The following is a 14094-nucleotide window of genomic DNA, read 5'->3' as shown; positions in this document are numbered from 1 at the left end:
CCGTGTCTAAATGGGATGAGAAATGCTGAGACTTCAGTGTTATTTTAATGGATTCTCTCAGGAGAATTTGTCTGGTTAATAAAAGTGTCCTGTTGCCTAATGGGAGCCGGGAGGGAGAAAAGATCTTCTGATTATTGTTTCCAGACAATGGCCTATGTCTTCATTATTCATGGACAGAAGGTCTACCAGTGTAGCAGTGTCAGTCTTTACAATCTGAATAATCTCAAATCAAAACTGTCATGGGTCGTCAAAGTCAGCCACTGGCACAGGGTAAATATATTGCTGTAAAGCACCAAGAGACTTTGCCATGATGCTGAAGCATGTCAGCTCTTGGTAATCACTGTCTGACTTATTTGGATTGAGGAGATGAACTGTAAGCAATAATTGGTGGTAAACAAGGTGAGATTATAGCTGTAGTTTATTTTTTTTGAAGCTAGAACAATGCTTGGGCTGCCCATCAGCACCATGCAATGCACCCTATCTTTACTCTTCTCTGCAGTTGCTCAGAGTAGTAAGTTACAACTGAAAAAAACCAAAACTTTAGAAGAAATGAAACCACTTAACTGCTTTCAACACTACTGAAGACTTTGCAGACATTCTGTGTATGGAGTAGAGCTTGTTCGCATCTGTGCTGTACTCTGGAGGTGAAATGCGATGAACAGGGACCTGGTGGTTTAGGATAATGCCCTTCTTACTGTGTTAGCACCATGAGTTCTGTGCTGTTATCATCCTGGTGAGAAAGATGTTCAAAGTCTGTGAAGTATCAAAGTAGTATCTGAGATGCTACTTATCAGAGCTAACACTACAAAAAAAAAAGAGAGGATGGTACAGAGAATCCTATGTCCCTTCCAGGTGCTGGGACCCCCAGGCTGTACAGCATTGAGTGCTCTGATCATCACACCGTGCTGCTGCAGTCTGCGGAAGGGAGCTGTGATGTTCCAGTGGTGCAATTAGCACTCAGAGCATGCTGAGTGCATTAATATCGAAGTAAATGCAATATAGAGTTAATGAGGCAGATTTTCTCTCCGTGAAATAATGCTGTGCAGGGGATGGCAGAGATTTGAGACTGCTTCCAGGCTGTGTGGCAGAGTTCACAAAAGCCTGGATTCAAAATCTTTTGTAAATGTTTGTCAAGCTTTTTTCAGCGTGTGTGATTCCCCTCAGGCCTCTTGAAGTGGATGCTATGAATGGATACAGCCTTCTTCAACTTTAAGCCTCCTCGGCAATAAACATTCACCTTATTCACCTTTCACACACCTCCTAAAAGCTGACCTTTTTGGTGGATCTCCAGGTATGTGTGGAACACACAGTAGAAACCAGGTTCTTCTGTAGTTGCAAAATGCAGCACAGCACCCGTAGCACCTCCTGATGGTGTTTCTATTGCGCGTGGAGCCTGTGTGCACCGCCGCCGCCTGCATGTGCTCAGCATGGCCTGCAGGGACAGGTTGGATCTGAGTCACTCCTGAATAGCTGAGACATTCAGAGTGTCTAAGAGGAGTGGAATTAAACTAATTCTACTAAAAAGCCTAGAAAGCAAGTTTTGTTTCCACAGCTTGACTTATGCGTTTCTCAAGATGAATCGTCAACCTGGGGAGTTCTGTTGCCAGCAGCTGTCGTTCCTTCACTGAACTGACCCTGCTAAAAACCACACAGACTGCATTCATCTCCTCATATCACTCTGCTGGGCCAGGATGGCTGCAGCACAGCGTTGCAGGATGCACTCCATGGCATTTGCTGGGATCAGGGAGCTGGTCAGCCTGTCTTTGTTCGCAGCCTCATGTCTCCCATCGTGAAGGACAGATGATAGTGGGGTTAGGCTCACCTGATGTGTGACTGACATTCACTGGAGTTATTCATGTTATGATTATTACGGTGAGGTCATGTGCTGTGTCCCATGCTATGCTGCTGTGCCAAGAGATTTATTTTAATAGAACCCTTTAAGTAACTGAAATTCTTGCTAATCATGGTGCATCTGCTTCTCTGGGTTCCCTGTTATGAGTAATTTAATGCTATTACTTTAGCTAGAAGGGATCTGTGTCACCATCTGTCCTGGAAAGCTATTGATGGGGCTGTGCAGAACATCGAGTGTCATCAGCAGAAGAGAGGGACTTCTAAAAGGGATGACCAGATTTCCTGTTGTAATACAATATAAGGCGGTTTACTGTGATTACAGCTTAGATATCTTGCATGGGGGCCGTTAGGTACTCTTTGATGTTGGAAACTGTTCCTCAGATATTCATGTAGAGGGAAAATAGTGTTGCCAGTTTGGTAGCAAATAGCAATAACTCAGGCGGTCTACTAAGTAAAATCTCTACTTTTTGTAGGAGCGTGGTCTGTGAAGCCAACACTGACCCAAATGCCTGCACAGCTGCCTATCCCAGCAGATGAGTATTCTTTGGAGAGTGTATGCCCAGTGTTTCTCAAGCCAAGTGTTTTCCTCATCAGTGGTTATTTTTTAAATGGTTGTTTACAGACACTTCCTTGTGATAAGCTCTCTCCATGCTGTAGCTGAGTCACAATAGCCATGAAGAGGCTGTGGTTGAAAAGCAAATTGCTCTTCGCTCCCAGAAGTGGTGTACTTTCACAGAGCCACTTGGGCACAGAGCATCAGACTGGTCTGTTGAGTGCGTGTTGCTGATGTCTTTATTTTATTCTCTCAGATATGTATCTTCCTTTTGTCTCTGTGACTGGTTGGTGATTGTTCTGTTTGCCATCTAACCTGGCCTCGTTGGTCCTTCCCAACCTTCCTGTTGCATGCAGCCTTCTCTACACACAAATTGGGAAGGAGGAGAGCATATGATGCTGGGAAGCAGCCTTGTGAGGCTCACAGGAAGTTTCCCTTTGGTTGTACCACTGTTCCAGTGATAAGCTGTGTTGTGCTTTGAGTAGAAATTGGCCTGGCTCAAAAGATAGATTGAGGTGTGAACTTTGCTGCTCTGATTTTTGTCGTGCAAGGGTGCAGCTCTTTCTTCACATTCATCTAAGAAAATATTCTTGCTGTCCCATCATAGAAAATTGACAAGCAGGATGTACGTGTTGGGCTTGGACTCACCGAACATTTTCAGTTGACAAAAAGGTCTGTGGACTGGAGTTGGTTATCTAGAAAGACCAGAGGAAGACGCCAGCACTGTGTCAGAATAGGATTTGGGGTTTCTTGCAGGAGTGGAGAAATGAATAAAGCAAGAAAAAAATCAGAAGTGCAATGCAAACTGACTTCCCCAAAGAGTGTCAGTTATTTTTTTTCCATCAGCAATACGGGTAGATTCAAAAATGGAGTTGTGTTAATCAAGAGCTGGGTTGATCCCTTCTTGGAGAGGTGACCAAGCGAGTGCCTGGTGCTTTGATAAAGGAAACAGTGCAGAAGACATCCCTGCCTGCTGCTGTTTGGTGGGAGCTGGAGTTGGAATCAGCAGCACCAGGTGCTGAGTGTTCAGGCTTAGAGCTGAAGAGCTGTCAGAGAAGGCAAGGCACAGTGCATCTCTGTGAGGGAGCTCTGAAAGGAAGAGCATCAAACAGTATTCTGAGAAAGAAAGCCTGTTTTAATGTCAACCATGGCTATTAAAATACATCTTCAGTGTTTTGGTTTTCCATTTCAATACAAGCGGTTGTAAGTCTGGGGACACCACTCTTGTGCACTCTTGGCTTTGCATGCTCACAGCAGTACTGAGGCTGCTCGGTGCTGTGGATTTCTTTTGAAGTTGAAGAACTCCTGCATGTGTTTTGGTCCAAACCAAGGACCTGCAGGTTTGACTTGGCACTGTTGATACCCACGCAATCTAGAACAGTAGCTTTAAACCCAGCAGATCTGTGATTCCACGTGCGATAACTTGGCACTAAGAGAATCTGCATTTCCTCTGCTTGTGATTTCCTTGTGCTTCTGCCATATAAAAGAGCTCTAGATCTCCATAATTTGTATCAACTGCTCGGAGCAGATGCCATGTTACTATTCTGTCTGACACATTCGCTATGCCTGCTGGGTTGCTGCCTTTCGCGAGACCTCTGAATTAATCAGATTTTTGGGTTATCAAGATTATTTAATGTTATTGTCATAAATATTTGTACAAGGCTTGGTCAGTGCTTACAAAAGAACTGAAATGCAGTAATTTGTTTTAAGAGGATGTGTGTTTTTATGAACTGCCAGCTGAATTTTAGATATAAACTTTACAAAAGCCCTTCTCTTTCGCAGTACTTTGCAGTTTGTGGGGCAGGAAAAAATGACTGTTTAGATTGTCAGTTATTTGGATTTGTTGGTTGCAGCTGTTTAACTTTTAAATCACTTGAGAGTTATTTAGGAAGAAAAAGTTCTCTTTTTAAATAGCTATGTTGGCTTATCATCCTGGCCTGAATAGACGAGAAGCTGATCTCTTGCATCTCATTCATCATTTTTTGTTAAATCTCATTTTCCTTTGAATTGTTTGTATGCCAGAAGTGAGAGTTTGTTATTGCGTTATATTTCACAGTTGATTCTTGTATACAATTCCAGTTTTTTTCTTAATTTCCAAAGCCTCTCAAATACAAACAAGAAACTCAACAACTTGAAACACCATGAATCTGTTGTTTGGAAATGATGAAGGTTATGCATAATCTGATCTGAAGTGTGTTATAGATGGACAACTACTTGGTTTCCCTCTAGCTCTTCTTAGAAACAGTGAAATCAGTGGTTTTCTGACTGAAGGAAACTCTGCCAGGTCCCTCAATGAGGGGCTCTGCTACAAATAAGCCAAAATGTGGAGGCTGCCAGGGGGTGCTGTGTGCATTCTGGCAAATTTGGGTTATTTCTTCTAAATATCTTAATTAGCAGAGCACAGTCTCCAAGCTATTCATGGAGAGCTCCTGCTCTGCCAGACCACAGGCAACAAAGCCCCAGATCCTATGGGTTTGGGTCATAAAACAGTTTTTAGTACTGAGGTGCTGTGCTGAGCATGTGCATGATTCTTCATGCTGACACAACACTGCAAGGATTTGGCAAGTTAGACCAACCCCCCTTTGCCTTGTTACCCACAGATGTGACAGTTTTCTGTGCTGTTGGGTGATTCAGAGCTGGAGCCAAGGGACAGTGCACTCTCAGAAAGACTTATGTGTACCTTCTTGTAAGCATAGGAATTTGTGTCATTACGTCTTCATTCAAATTCTCTCTTAGCTTTAGAGATGTCATCCAGGTTTGTATTGGATCTTTAATAAATAATATCTTGCCTCCTGTGTTGTCCAGATGAATATCTAAATCTTTCATTTATAATCTCTAGTTTTAGTACTCCTACTGCCAGGGTGCTGCTGCAGTTCTGGTGGCTGTATAAAACTGTGGTCAGCAAGAGTCCTACAAACCATCCCCAGTGTCTGTGTGCTTCGAGACCTCGCTATGTTGTATTGATTAACTCTGTGGTATATTTTCCCTTTCAGAAAAAGAGCAGAGAGGAGACATGTGGGGAAGGCAGTGGAGTAGAGATCCTGGAGAACAGGCCATACATGGATGGGCCAGGAGGGAACGGGCAGTATACTCACAAAGTGTACCACATTGGTATGCACATACCCAGCTGGTTTCGGTCAATATTGCCCAAGGCAGCTCTGCGAGTCGAAGAGGAATCATGGAATGCCTACCCTTATACCAGGACAAGGTAAAATTGACCAGAATGTTCAGAGTTCTATCCCTACTTTACGGAGAGGATTCATTGCTTTCTGTGACAGTGGCATGTCTTACATCTCCAGTAATGTCCTTCAGAGAAAATGAGGTGCCAAGTCCTGAAATTCTTACACTGTGCTTAATCTCAGAAGCTTAAGTGTTGCCAGGGCTGACTGCATAAGTACTTGATAGTTTGTGGCTGGTTGCTCTAAAATGTGAGCTGTTTGTCCATCAAAGCGTGGGAAATCTTGAATAGTTTTTATTTAGTCTCATCTCCTGCACTGTGTGTTCTACTTACTGTTGCAGTTATCTGCTAGCTCAGTAAGGATATAAATGTGCATAGCGATGGGAAAGTTGTCTTGCTGAACACAATCAAATACAGCAGGATTTAGCATTCCTTTTCTGGGAGCTATTTTACTGTTATCAAGACAGAAAATAACAAACTTACACCCTATGGTTTTCTCTCTGAGAAGAAAAGAGAGTCGGAGGCTCTGTGGAGCCATCTGGGTCCTCCGTTTTTGTCTGGGAAGACTTCAGATACCCTGGAATAAATAACTGTCTTACCAGTTACTCTGGTTTAGATCGTTCCTTCTATTCAGTCTGATGTTCCTGTTATATTCCATAATAAAAAGGCTTCCGAATCTTTTGATATTTATCAGAAACCTTAAGTTTTATAGATTTGTTTTAGCTGGTCTTGACATAGGAAACACGAATTTGGGGAAAGAGGAAGTGTCAGCATCTGTGTATGGGCAGTCATTCATGACTAAATGTAATGGAGCTGTATGACTTTGAAGTGATTGAAGTCCATTTTCAGTCTGTTTTTATCCATCCTCTTGAAATGCCTGTGAGTGAATCGCCTGGCCAGGAAACATGGCCTTGTGCCAAACCAGTCCATATTTTATTCTGCTGCAGATTCCAGGCAGGAACTCTGCTTTTTTTCTTTCATTTCCAGGGTATCGTATCAGTAAAGATAATAAAACCTGTTGATACATCGGACTCTGTAGTTATCTCCTTTCTGAAAACTGCTCCTTCGTATATAGTCTGCTTTGATAATCATCTTCTGGAGGGAGACACTGTTGCCCTAATTCACAGGGCTTTCTCCTGCCAATGTTTGCTTCTTGTTGGCTGGGAAGATGTTTCTTGTTCAGTTTGGGTGCCCAGTCATCAGTAACTGTGGGGAGCACTGGAATCCTCTCACCTGTAATCCTTGTAACACCTCATGGGGAGCAAACTCCTTTGTGTTGCGGGTTTGGGGTTTCACTGAAGTCATAACTCCAAGGCTAGCTTGTGTCTTAAGTTACTGAAGTCTTTTTAATCTCCACAGTCCTTAATTTAAGTATATCTGAAGTACAATATGAGTGAAGACTGGCTTGAATTTGATTTTGAACATTTTAGGCAAGCATTTTCTCTGCTTGCCAGACTGAGCAGAGCTTACTCTAACTGTGTTGCTCTCACTTCCAGGTATACGTGCCCTTTTGTGGAGAAGTTCTCTATTGATATCGAGACATACTACAAAACTGATCCAGGAGAGCACGTCAATGTTTTCAACCTTTCTCCTGCAGAAAAAAGACAAACCATTCTAGGTGAAGAGCCCTTTTCTTTTCCTTTATTCTGCTTTGTGTTGTGTAAAGGATTTTTCTTGGTATGTCCCACCTCCCTGTCGTGTCCCATCCACCCCCCAAACATGGAAATGCACACCCATCAGAGGTTTGACTGCTGGGCAGGGTTACATCGAGTAGAATGAGAACACCTGAGTTCTCTTCTAAGTTTGATGTAAAACTCCTCCTGTCTGTAAAAGGAAGTGAATGGTTTTCATGCTTTGAGACCTTGCTGCACATCTAAAGATTTGAGGGTTAACAGAAATAACCACTGAAGAGGAAAATAGTGCTGTGTGATTGAGTATCTCTTTCGTGTATATGAAGAACGTTCCTATCTGCATTTCTGAAAATGGAAGGTGCATTTCATTTTGCTTCCTCTTCTCTTAGCATTACCTTGTGCAGATTAATACTCCAGCTTCACAGCTGTCTGGGAGATTGCATTAATGAGCCTTACATTTGTAAGGATTGAACAAGAGAAAAGGCAAAAACAGGATAACCTGTCGAATGGCAGAAAATGTCAAGTGTTAGAGCACCCCTCTGTCTTGCTGTCCATGCTGCCTGTACCGACAGCATCTGCTGGAGCCCAGCTGCACGGCAGAGTGCTGGCACGTTCAGCCCTGCAGAGCCGAGGCATCCCTGGGGCTGCAGAAGGGATCCGAGTTCAGGCTGGCCCAATGGGAGCCCTGGGGAAGGACACCTAGTGGCTGCTCTGGCTCCTCAGGCTCTGTTGACAAACTGACCGTGGCGGGTAATTGTGCAATTAGACTTGAGTGTTACTTCATTTAGACTGCTTGTGTTAAACTTCACTTTGCTTGTCTGCAATTCCTAAGCCTATCTCACTGGCTTTCGGTCTGAGCACACAGGTTTGAGTCATGCTGCCGTGCTGAGAATGTTGGAAGAGCAAAGGGAGATCCTGCTGCTGAGGTCTGGGGTCGGGGTTTCAGATCTTTGCAATGGGAACAGAGCAAGCATATGTTGATTTCCACTTCTCCATTGTTGAAGCGTTAATTAGGACAATTTGGGTTTGCATTGAACTTTCTACCTTCCCTATTACATCTGGTGTAACAGTAAGGTTTGAGGAGTGAACAGTAATCTCATGTAATGGGTTCCAAAGATATAACATTCAGAGGCAGCCCCTTTTCCATAACAGTAGTGGGAAAAAAAAAGGAGGGGAGATGCTGTGTTTGACAGTCTCAGATTAGGCAGAGCTGTATCACGGTTAGTCATGTTTGAAAAACTGAGAGATGGAATAGCAAAAAAAAATATTTTTGGAGCTGGAAAGAAAGGAGTAAGTAGATCTGCTGTGTACCTGTAGTGACTGGGCAGAATGATTTGGAGCAAAGCCTTGGTTTGCTGGTTCTGTGCATACAAGTTGCTCTGGCAGAACTGATCTCTACCCAGCAGCAGCATATAAACAATTTAAATATCAGTCATATAAGTGTAAGTCAAAAAGAAACTAAATTGCTATGATGCTTCTGGTACTGGCTAAAACAAATAACTCCTGAAAAATGTTTCTTCTTTTATTCAGGAAATGTCTATCTACTTCTGTTTTTTCTACAGATCCTATTGATATAGTTAAAGATCCTATCCCTCCACATGAATACAAAGCTGAAGAGGATCCAAAGCTGTATAAATCAATGAAGACTAAAAGAGGCCCTCTATCAGAAGACTGGATTCAAGAGTACAAGAACAACCCTGGGAAATACCCCATCATGTGTGCATATAAACTTTGTAAAGTCGAGTTCAGATACTGGGGGATGCAGTCAAAAATCGAGCGGTTTATCCATGATGTTGGTGAGCATTTATAGACTTGCAAGGTTCACTGTCGACTCATTAATGTTGTTTCTGAATTAAAATACAGTGTTGAGGTATGTGCAGTGTGTGATATCCCAGGATTGTCAGATCTGATTGCTCTTTTGCAGGGCTTTTGGTCAGTTCGGAAAAATGTAGTTCTATTACTTATAGTCATGGCATGCATGAATTTGAATCACATGCGGCCATCTAAAGAGTTTCAAGTTCATTTTTTTAAATAAGGATTTGTGTGTTAAACTTGGATCTCTTTCAAAACGGGCCATTTTTCTTTATTTTGGACAATTTCCTCAAGGGCAGCTCAAGGAAATGAGTTTCCACGATGAGCCCTAATTAGTCCCAGAAAACCAACCCCTGGATCCTGCCTGCCTTGTGGTGAGGCATGTGGGTCTTTGTGTGGCCTTACATTCTGTGTTCCACACTCCCCACCTCACTGTGTTATAACACACCATGGGGCACTGACGGCTCTCAGTTGTGAGTAAATGTGCTGCTTTGATTGATGCATTATTCTTAGGTCAGTGCTTTTAAGGAGGCAGCCTATTGTTTGTGTTCCAGAAGAAACTAAGTGGGGACTGTGCAGGTGGTAGCAATACTGGCAGTAATTTGTTCTTGCAGAAAATCTATACACAACAGTGACAGACTTTGTGAGCCTTGCCACGGGAGAGAGGCTCTATGGCCAGGTGGGTAACTTAAAGAATGTTTTAAAGAAACATTCCTATGTCAAAAGAAGTGCAGAGCAGTGTCTGTCCCAAGGAAGACTATGTAAAGGATGCTTCCTGCTTTCTGTCTACAGTGAATTTTCCTCTACAGCTGTCCCTTTCCATATGCAAAGCTTCTTTGAAGGACCTGATGCTAGAAGTAAATAACTTTATAACTCTTCTTAGTGATACTCTGCTCCTGAGAGCTAATGTGGAAAATACTGATAGAGCAGTGGAGAATGCTGCACAACATTTTTGAACAGTCACAGTTTCCTTTCTTAGAGCCCCTTTGGTTTTACTTATCCACAGATGGAAGTTTTTCCTGCTATAGGCTTCATTACAAGTGGCTCTCTGCAACGAACTCCCTTGGTGCTTCAGAGACATGGGTTAATTTAGTGTGTGCTGCTAAACATGGGGGCAGAATAACAACTCCTTTGTATCTGCTAAATGAAAAAGAAGCATGTGACTCCTCTAGTTGTTCAGAGGTGTTTGGCATAGATTAAACCGTGGTCCCTTAGAAATGTCTCTTTTGTGTTTCATGAAAGATTGCCTGCCATTTTCCTCTTGATTGAGGCTTTGCAGAGAGCCCAGCCAGCTCATTGTCTGCCTTTCAAAAGCCTTTCCACTCTGTTACAGTGATGGCAAATACTGTTTTTCAAACTGGTTAAGATGCATAAAATGAGAGAAGACTTTAAGGCAAGACAAAGCTGAGTGAGTAAAAGTGAAAGCAAAAGCTTTGGGGTCTACAAATGTGTAGCCTTCCTGTGGATGGGGCAGCCCTGGACAAGCGCTCTGTGAGTGGGAAAAGTGTCTGAATTTGTGTGCAAAGGATGGCTGGGTGAGGGTGTTTAAAGAGGGAGAATGTGAGCTATGGCAGACTGGCCAGGTTCGTATACTGGGTCATGGACTGAGCTACTCAGGTGCTGGAAATGTTTGTCTGCCAACTCTTCCTTGCCATTTCTTTGCTGGCTCCTCTGCTGCTGGCTTCTGCAAATCTGCTCCTTGGGGAATTAGCTCTCCCTATGCAGGGTCATCAAAATGGGGACAAAACTGAGGCAGAAATCCAGAGCAGGGTTGAAACTTTGCCTGAGGTGGGAGCAGCCCTTCAGTGGTGCAAACTGTAACTAGAGAATGACCTGTGGGAAGGAAACTTCTAAGTTAAGAGCTGGATGGGTTGTTATATGTGGAAGGGCTACTGAGTGAAGAGGGAGTGACTTTGGGGGATGGTGTTGAAATGTTCTCAGTCTTACTGAGTGCAGCACCTTTTTTTTCTTTTCAGATGACTAATTGGACAGTTACTCAGTGCTTTGACAGTCCGACACACAAACTAAAATTGTGGGCTGTTAGTCTGCTTGGCTGTAATATTTGTGTGCTTTTTTACTCCTTACCCATAGAATTTAAGTTTAATTGGGCTGGCACTGCATAATGTTCTGCTCCCACTTGCTTCCTAATCGTGCACGTGGGCTACAGTTCTTTTGTTGCTAAACAAGAGTGTTGACTGTGTATTGATTATATATGGTGGCAAAGTGTGTTCCCATCCCAGAAATCAGAACTTTGAGTAAGCTAGTGTGTCTTTGGCTAAATGTGCCCAAATTGTTGTGCAGTGATGAGGTGGAAGAGGTTTTAGAAAGCTGTTTTGTAGAACTCTGTCTTCATTTAAGCACTCCAGTACAAAAGTTTATCCAGATGAGCACTGCCCACTGTTACCTGTAGGTAGGCTTTGGTCTTTTGAAGAGAAGGTGGATCGTGATTAGCACGATACAGATGTGACAACACGCTTCCCTTTGTGAGAGGACTGAGCAAGGGAAGGCAGGGAGTCAGCAGATACAGCTGCAGTCACCTTTGATCAGATACAGTCAGACAGCCAGAACTGCGCTGACAAGGATATCAAATCTGCTGTGACCATCAAGGAAATAATGTTGCGTGGAGAAAATCAGACATCCTTTATCAGCTGCCAGGAAACTGAGAGAGTGCATTATAAAAGCTCTGGGATGTTGCCACTGTGTGCATAATCGATGGGCATCTGACCAGTTGCTTTATGTAGATGGTTGAAGGAGATCTGGGCAAGATTTGGTGGTGGTTTTTGTTTGTTTTATTTTAATTGCTGTAGTTGCTACTTTTAATTCAAATTGAAAAACAAACCCAAGCAGCAAACAAATGCTTTTTAAGTTCAGCTATCCTGACTCTTGTCATATTCACTTACACTTTCTTTTTTGAAATTAAGTTAAACACCACAGTCTACAGACAAGTCACTTACAAAAGCCAGCACCTGAAGGATTCAGCAGAGCTGGTGAGGTGGTGAGTTGAAAGGTGAATGATTTAAATGTTTGCACCCTGCTAGACTCTTCACAGATCATCTTTCTACACAACGCAGTGGGAAATGTTATAATTAAAACAACACAAAAATGATGAATACTTCTGAACTCAATTTGAATGTGTACTGATGTGCATGTGTGGCTTCCTTTTTTTTTTTTTTTTTTTTTAACCAAAGCTTTGTGCACTTCAGAGAAATAATGAAGTCTTGTTAACTACTCGATATCGAAATAATTAACAACTTGTTATCTACTACGTATTACTGTAATCAGCTGCTACCTGCATCTTTTCAAAACTCCTGTCATTCTCACTGACTTCAGTGGCTGACTTGCCTGCCAAGACTGTGGGGTTATCCATCAGTTCTGAAGAGGAATCATAGAATGGGTTGGATTGGAAGACTTCAGCACTGTGCTGCTGGGCATCTCTGATCTGTTAAGAAGAGTTTTTCACAACTTCACTCTGTTTCCTGATCCATGCCCTCCCTTTCACTTTCCAGATATGCTTGTTTTCTCTGACATGTTGAGGAAAAACTGTAAGACTCAAATTTTTCCACTGCATATGTTCAGACATGATGTCAGTCATCTGTAGCTGGATCTTGAATTCATATGGCTGTGTAGAGGCTCATCAGCATTTGTTTTTCAATTTCTTCTGTACCTGGACAGCCTTGCTCTCTTTCAGGTTTCTTCCTGTGCTTGAAAAAAAGAAGAGCAGCATTGCTGGTGTCCCAGTTGAAGGCCAGAGGCTAGGAAAATAATCTCAGTCTTTTTGATTCATAACTGATCTGGAATGATGAATCATGCCATCTTGTTTTCAGAAGAGAAGGCTTTAGAAAGAATGATTTGGGGGATGTTTAATCAGCCTGACATGAGCAGTGCCAGTGAGGAGGTCCGTAGATTCCATTGGGCTGGGAGCAGGTGAGCCCAAAGGACGGCTGTGATGTGAGCTATAGCAAAGGAAGGGTTTTCTTGGCTTTCTGTTGGATGTGATGAGAGTTTAATCTCTGTTTTTTAACCTCTGCTGATTGTCAGTCATAACAGGAGGTGAAAAAGGCTAAAATGTTCTCCTGCAGTTCTGCAAAAAGTAACCTGGTGGGGGAAATAACACTGAATCTTGGCTAAGGTTGAATAGAATTAAGTGGCCGATGCTCCTTGTTCAGCCCCCAGAAGGTCACAGTCTGCTGGTTCAAGTGTGCTCCTGTTAAATGGAGCTCCCATTTGAAAGTCAGGCAGAGAACTGCATAAAATATTGATAGACTTAATCTTACTGTGCAAATGAAGTTCAGGTTGAGCTGATCCATCCTGTTAGCTGCTGATCTCTGTGCTTGTTTCTTCCTGATAGGGTGGCTTGCGTTAGCTGGTGACATGGAGGACTAACTGAAGTGCAGAGCAGAAAACAAAGTGCCCAGGCCTGGAAAGAAATAAACATAGAAAAATAAGCTTTTATATGCTTCAGATAAAAAAGAAAAAAAAAATAATTGCTGAAAACAAAGATAGCCTTTAGGCATAAGATCACAGAAGGCATGACAGTAGTGAGATCTAAGGGTCTCTTTACAACAGCAAAGCAAATATTGCTGGAAACAGCTTAGAACCCCTGTGCATTGGAACCATTATCCATGGTTTTAATGTTGCCTATTGATTGCTTGCTGTGGTGTAAAGGCAGCGGTGGTGCTGTGACCTGTGGTGCTCAAATAGGGTCTTGTTAGAGTTGAGTGCTCGAGCACCTGCACACCAGCAGAGAGCTGCAGCCCACAGCCCTGCTGCTGCCCTTGGCGTGTCTGTCAGTTCACTACTGCCTGCCAGTAATTAAAGGGGGAACAATATTCATTGATTGGTACCTGAGGATTGTCAGTATTTGTAGAAGCTTTTAAAAAGCACTGTTACTGCTGGGTGTTCCCATCAGTAATATATGACAGTTTGGAGCTTTGACCTGATGTGAGCTTTAAGCAGTAAAATAGATTGAAAATCCACAGCAATCACTCTGCTCTAAAAGTCTTGGTGATGTGGTGATGTTGGCCGTCAGCTGCAAGTCTGGGGAGAGTTTCTCTTGCCTTGCGAGCACT

At 42.9% G+C, this 14094-nt stretch overlaps 1 protein-coding gene across 16 annotated transcripts in view; it reads left to right on the top strand.

The window, feature by feature from the left end:
- Window positions 1-14094, top strand: part of PITPNM2 (phosphatidylinositol transfer protein membrane associated 2) — a 115898-nt gene that overhangs the window by 61165 nt on the left and 40639 nt on the right. For all 16 annotated transcript variants that reach the window (XM_042828586.1, XM_042828591.1, XM_042828596.1 and 13 more), the window contains 3 exons: window positions 5398-5612; window positions 7079-7200; window positions 8776-9009. In XM_042828586.1, the coding sequence (XP_042684520.1) occupies window positions 5398-5612; window positions 7079-7200; window positions 8776-9009 (571 nt within the window). The remainder of the gene's footprint in view (window positions 1-5397; window positions 5613-7078; window positions 7201-8775; window positions 9010-14094) is intronic.

This window comes from Centrocercus urophasianus, unplaced genomic scaffold, assembly GCF_019232065.1.
Source record: "Centrocercus urophasianus isolate 14NV4802_14NV808 unplaced genomic scaffold, USGS_Curo_1.0 seq_30, whole genome shotgun sequence".
In the NCBI taxonomy this organism is placed as follows: domain Eukaryota; kingdom Metazoa; phylum Chordata; class Aves; order Galliformes; family Phasianidae; genus Centrocercus; species Centrocercus urophasianus.
The sequence above is the reverse complement of the archived record's forward strand: the minus strand, read 5'-3'. Positions and strand labels throughout refer to the sequence as shown.